General features: G+C 39.8%; 1 protein-coding gene across 4 annotated transcripts in view; it reads right to left on the reverse strand.

Annotated features, from left to right (window-relative positions):
* Positions 1-6,504, reverse strand: part of TOM1 (target of myb1 membrane trafficking protein) — a 28,814-nt gene extending 22,310 nt beyond the window's left edge. For 2 of the 4 annotated variants that reach the window (XM_087934858.1, XM_026695474.2), the window contains exon 1: positions 5,825-6,106. In XM_087934858.1, coding sequence (XP_087790984.1) covers positions 5,825-5,876 — 52 coding nt within the window. In that variant the 5' untranslated portion in view covers positions 5,877-6,106. Of the gene's footprint in view, positions 1-5,824 lie in introns of all 4 variants that reach the window. The other 2 variants (XM_087934859.1, XM_026695483.2) reach the window with 2 other exon arrangements.
* Between the last annotated feature and the right edge of the window lie 152 nt (positions 6,505-6,656).

Below are 6,656 nucleotides of genomic sequence, written 5' to 3' on the forward strand. Positions count from 1 at the left end.
GCGTCACCTGTAAAGTCATGGAATCAATTATTAACCAATCCATCATCCTCCACTTAGAGACAAACAACCTACTCTCCAATAAACAATTTGGTTTCAGAAAAAAGCTATCCTGTAATCTGCAACTCTTACACTGCAAAAACATATGGACTACACAACTTGATCAGGGCAAAACAATAGATGCAATATACATAGACTTCTGTAAAGCCTTTGATTCAGTGGTACATGACAAACTACTACTAAAAATAAAATCCTATGGTATCTCTGGACAACTGCATAACTGGATAGAAGCATTCCTGTCAAACAGACAACAAATGGTCAAAATTGGGAGTGTCCTATCAAATTCTGTACCTGTCAATAGTGGTGTCCCCCAAGGCAGTGTTCTAGGACCAACTCTCTTCATACTCTACATAAATGACCTCTGTGATCATATTAAGAGCAACTGCGTTCTTTTCGCTGATGATGTAAAGCTGTTCAATACCACAGACAATACTGCTACCCTTCAAGAAGATCTTGACTATGTATCAGAATGGTCAAACAAATGGCAACTTCAAATCTCAACAAAAAAATGCTCTGTCTTACATATTGGCAAAAAAATCCGAAAATAAAATACAAGCTGAATAGTCAAGATCTTGTTGATGATCCAAGCTCTGTAAAGGACCTTGGAATACTCACCTCTAATGATCTAAGTGCTAGTGCCCACTGCAACTACATAGCCAAAAAGGCATTAAGAGTTGTTAACCTAATCTTACGTAGCTTTTTCTCTGGTAATATCACACTACTAACTAGAGCATACAAAACATTTGCTAGACCAATACTCGAATACAGCTCATCAGTCTGGAACCCACATTACGTATCTGATATTAGCACAATTGAGAAAGTCCAGAAATATTTCACAAGAAGAGTTCTCCACTCCTCTACTCGTTGTAGAATACCTTATGCCACCAGACTTGAAATTCTAGAACTAGAAAACCTTGAATTACGCTGTCTTCGGTCTGATTTAAGCATGGTATATAAAATCATACATTGCAATGTCCTACCTGTCAATGAATACTTCAGCTTCAACCATAACAACACAAGAACACACAACAGATACAAACTCAAGGTTAACCGCACCAAGCTTGACTGCAGGAAATACGACTTTAGCAACAGAGTGGTCAATGTCTGGAATACTCTACCCGACTCTGTAGTTTCTTCCCCAAACCCCAAAAACTTTAACCTTAGACTGTCTACTATTGACCTCACCCCTTTCCTAAGAGGTCTGTAGGGGGCGTGCATAAGCGCACCAACGTGCCTACCGTCCCTGTCCTATTGTTTCTTTTATTTTTCTTTTATTTTTCTTATATGTACTCATTTCATGTATTCATAATTATGTATACACTTTTACTTATCTCGTAAACAATTGACAAATAAATAAAATAAATAAATAAAATAAATTCTCAAAGCAGATCTAAGGTCTGCTAATAGAGCCAGATTTTGATTGGTTTCTTGAATCTTAGCAAGATTGAGGCCACTCAGAGTTTAGGAAAAATATTTCAGGTAAGAGGAGGAACAGCTGGGAAAGTATACTTTCTCAGTCCTTTCTGACGGGATTCCTGAAGTCTACTCTTTCTGATGGTATTGAATAGACAAATACAACCGGGAGGCAGTCCTCAAGACATTTATCTGTTAAATAAATATGAATCATACAGGGCTTTAAGGGTGACAATCATCATCTCAAATTAACACAAAAGTCAACTGATCACCAGTGCAGTTCTCAATGTACAGAAACATCCATAACTATTTGAACTGCTCCATTCTGGGCTAATGATAACTTTCTAATGGTCTTCAACAATAGCACAGTGTACATGGTGTTGCAATGGAATAAATTAACAAAAGAGTGAATGGCTATAAAATCTTTTGTTCTGGGAAAGTTTGCAGTTAGTGCATTAATTGGAGCTGCTCAACCCAGAGTGGAATGAGCCAAACACACTGTGGCCAATTCAACTTAATTATTTAAAATAATGAAAACATTTTAATTTTTGTCGTTCACATTTCATTTTGTCTCCCTTTTGCATCCTTTCTTTTAATGATTCTATTCCACCATTTCTCTGATATTAGTGTTCTTGTCCAGAGGTAGTTGGCTATGGTGAGTTGGCTTAGATCTCATATACAGCTTTACTTGCTCCTCAAATAGGAGCTGGGAATCATAAAGGACCCTTTCAGAGTAAACCAGTTCAGTATAATGAAGCATGATCTTGTACAAAATTAAAGATGGAATATCTCTTGAAAAAAAATATCTCTAGCTGTAGGGCCCATTCTCCTTAGGATATACAGCAGGGACCAAGCCAGTCAGTTAGGGTGCCTAGTAATCCTTTTGCTTACTCCCATGAAACAGTCACTATGTGTTTTGCTATCAGTCTTTAGTCATGCGGTAACTCTTTAAAAATGCTTTTTAACTATAACAAAAGAAAAAAACCCAAATAGATTAAGTGATACAACAAAAAATCTAATCAAAACAAATAAATGAACAGAAAAAGCTATGCGTATTTGAACAATTACATACAACAAAACATCAACTCTAATAATTAAACCTTGACCATACATTATTAAGGCGACTGTGTTCCTCCATCCCAGTCATTAGTCATGCGGCCTATTGCTGAAAACCCTTTGATATTTTGCTTTGTTTGCTTATCCAGCTTTTGGTTATAATAGTCTATTCAATAGTTGCCATCTCCAGAGATGTGCAGGCTAAGGAAAGTACTTGATTTCAGAGATGTTATAGAGGCAGTAAGGAGTTGGCAACATGTAGCTGCACTCTGCCACTACTTCTGTAGTACATCCTGAACTCAATATTTTCCTGAGCCTGCATGACTAGATTCACACTGTAGAAAAAGATATATTGCCCATACTGAATCTAAACCATCTTTTCTATTTTGGAATCAAATATTGCACAATTCGAATGAACTTGCTAGGGGTGATGAGTTTGACTGAAAAAAAAATCTTCATATATCAAACAATACTAACTGTAGGCATAATTTTTACATAGGAGTTTCCCGAGATCTGCAAGTCCTGCAGGATAAATAGGCTGAGGAAGACTGTACTTGATGGAGCTTTGAAAAAATTAGGAGTACAACTTACTTGTGCTCCTCTTGCTCACTGTCAGCAGTATAAAGTAGTCCAGACTAAGAAACAGATACCATGTGTATCTAAAGCTATTTTTTTTTTAAATTAAGACTGGTATCTTAAGATGGGTATCAAGACAGAATATAACAAATCTGAATGTGCTTCTCCATTTTTTTCTATTAAGGTAAATTAGGGGGACATCTGTCTGATAAGTTTTCTTAACACTTCCCCATCATCTGGGCTTCAGTAATATTTATCTCCTTATTGTCCTAGTAGTGGAGCTTTCCTCTGCTCATTAAAGTCATTTTCTTTTTTATTAACTGTATTTTTATTGAAGTTTAAAAGATCACCTTCTTTACTCATGCCCCACATATGTACTATTAGGCCTATAGCTGACCAAGTATGCCTGGTTGCAACACTTTCTGGCCCGGCCTGGCCTGTCTCTAATGGTCTCTTAATTGCTAAACTCCAATCTAGATTATAGCATAGTGTTGTCAATCTGCCCTTGAAACACAAGAAAATTGCACTTAGTGCGACAACTAATTCCACAGTTCTCAAGCATGGCTGTGCTGAACATTCTGTTGAATACCTCTTTAGATTGAGACCTCATAAAAAAGCCTCATCCTATCAAATAAACACATTTTTCCTCTCATATATCAATAAAATAGATTTTGAGTTATAACATTTCATATTTTTTTGCATTTGAAGTGGGGAAAACCAAGGAAAACTGAATGTTATTCCTTTTATGAAGCTTTTCTAAGACACAAGGCCCTCGATAGTGATGTGAATGATAGATGCTAAATTTAGCTCCGGAACTGTAACTAGAACCATCAACAACTAGAAGTCTAACTCAGGCCATACAGCTTCTATATGGAATGAACAAAGCAGTTTAAATCTCACCTAGTTGGAATTCTAGTTGGAAGACCACAAAAATAAATGTGCCAGCATAATGTGATATTCCAAACAAGTAATATGTGTGAGTATTGCCTCAGTTCTTATAGGCAGTAAACTCAGCAAGTTCTATGTTAGCCTGCTGTCAGGGTGTGGTGATTTGGCAATTTATGACACATTACTAAAGTGTTAAGAATTACCGGTTATGAAGGTTTTAGAGTCCAAGGACTCAGATATCATCAAAAACTATTATGTATTTTTATCCACTAAAGACAGAAGGGGATTTGTTAATGTTTTTAACATTTATTACCATCCAAGCACATTCCAAAATACAGAGTTTAAATTATATTTTAAACATACAATTATATTGGGTGAAAAGAGTTGAATAAAATGAAGCAACGCACAGAAATCAGTGAAACAGATTTATATCATATTTGGTTTCAGTTGATTTTAATGTCTTTAATATCTAGATTTTACCCAGCATTATGAATAGCATATACTGGTACGTGCATATGAATTTAGGCAAAGAACTTATTTAGCAAGTTTAACTTCAGATTTAAATCAAAAGTATATTTTAGTTAAGTCACATGGGATTTTTGTGAATGAAACGGATCATGCAGGGGTGGGTTCCAGCCGGTATAACTACCGGTTTGGTGATTTTACATTTTGCGCATATAGCAGGGGTGTTAAACTTGTGTCAAAGTTGTGATGACATGGCATCATGTGACATATCACAACTTTTTCCCCTTTTGCTAAACCGGGGGTAGGCATGGCCTGTAGGCTGCAAGTTTGACACCCCTTGAGTATAGGATCCATTGCTGAAACCTGTCCTAAGATCCTTAATTTAGAACATATTCATAAAAATAAGAAAAAAAGCTCATTATTAGACCATTAAGTGTTGTGTTAAACATTAACAAAGATTAAACCTAGCTACCCAGGCACAGCTAAGGACAATTTTGTGAATTCTCAAGCCAGCATGTAAGAGAACACGTAAGTCTGTAAACATTTGAGAACTACACTTCCCAAGAGCCCCAGCTTGTATGGTGAAAGATGAGCAAGGCTTCAAAGGTGCGATTCAGCAACAGCAGTAAGGCTGTTGTCATCAGTGACTTAAATGCTGCTTAGGACACTTTAGGACTGGACTTTAATTGGTTTAGAGCTCCGAACAGCCAACTATTTCTCATTTTGTCCCCCTATTGAGTGCCATCCCCATGGGACAGACTGAAAAATTCCGTGCACCGAGATGGAATTTGTAGTCTGCTTCTTGTGGACGGTCATCGGGAAGACCAGAGGAAGCAAGCATGTAGGCTTCCGCCCATTCAGAGTTTGCCAATTCCTGCTTTTGCGACATGAACCATTTCCTCAAACTTGAAAGCAACTGAAGGGCAGGCTTCGAAGATCTTTTTATAATTATCTCAACTGTTTGCAGGCAGCGACCAGCCTTCCAGGGGCGTGACGTTCGCACCAGAGGCTCGTCCCCTTTAAATAAGCAAACTTTATCCCTTCTTCGAGACCCCGCTCCATACTCTTACTGTGACAGGATTGGCTTACAAGGCCTTCCCCCAAGAACCTGCCTCCTCGGTCATAGCCCATTGATCAGTATGAACTGTCCGTCAGAAGAACTGTCCTATCCCCATCGGCCAGAAGAAAAAAAAATCAAAACCCCGCCTTTGTGGTTTATAAGCTCCGCCCCTCCCGCAGTTAAACACTGACTTGAGGTAAAATCCGGAGTTTAAAGCTACGGTCACGCGAGTGGTCGAAGTCGGGAGACACGTGGGGTGGGGTGGGGGGCATTGTAGAAGCGTAAGGCAAGAATCAGGCGGCCACTTACCAATGCGCTGTCCGACCGGAGAGCTAAAAGGATTGCCGAGAAGAAACTCCATCACCAACTAGACGACCGCCACGGCTTAGCAGAGATCAGGTGACAGGGCCACGAGTGGGTCACGTGACCGCTCTGAGTTGCAGGGGCCGTGCTTGGTTCTTCGCTCTTGCGACACACCCCGCAGCCTAAGCGCCTCCTTGACGAGCGGAGTTTAACGCGGAAATCTGATGGGCGAAGCGGGTTGGCGGGATGTGGGCACAGCCCGCTCCTAAACATCTTCGCCCGCAATAAGATTTTCTAATTCCGGGGCAGGCATTTCCTTTGCAAGCACACTTGGGAGTTGTAGTCTTTTCTCCAAGGCTCTTGCTGTAGGGAAGGGTTTGTTACCTGGTGACAGCGAGCGGCGACGATTGGATGATGCCATAATTATAGGTCGCAAATTGGGACCCAAGCAACTCCCAGTCCTCGCATATTGGTGGCTTCCGCCGAGGGCCTGCTCGGGAGAAAGCGGCTTCAACGGACTCGATTTCGCTCTGCCGCGATCAAGGCCGTATGAAGTTATAAACCTATCAATAAAAAGGCGCTTTGCTGCCACTAAGGCCGAGCTGAGGTATCCTCCATTCCCCAATGTCTTTCAGTTCTTTTTCAATAGCAACATTTAGATCAGGGGTCCTCAAACTTGGCAACTAAGACTTGTGGATTTCAACTCCCAGAATTCCTCAGCCAGCTATGCTGAGGAATTCTGGGAGTTGAAGTCCACAAGTCTTACAGTAGCCAAGTTTGAGGACCTCCGGTTTAAATAATTATAGATGCCAAAGTGACCGGACTGTTTTTCCCATTC

This window comes from Pseudonaja textilis, chromosome 5, assembly GCF_049901715.1.
Source record: "Pseudonaja textilis isolate UNSWEBS1 chromosome 5, rPseTex1.2, whole genome shotgun sequence".
Lineage (NCBI taxonomy): Eukaryota > Metazoa > Chordata > Lepidosauria > Squamata > Elapidae > Pseudonaja > Pseudonaja textilis.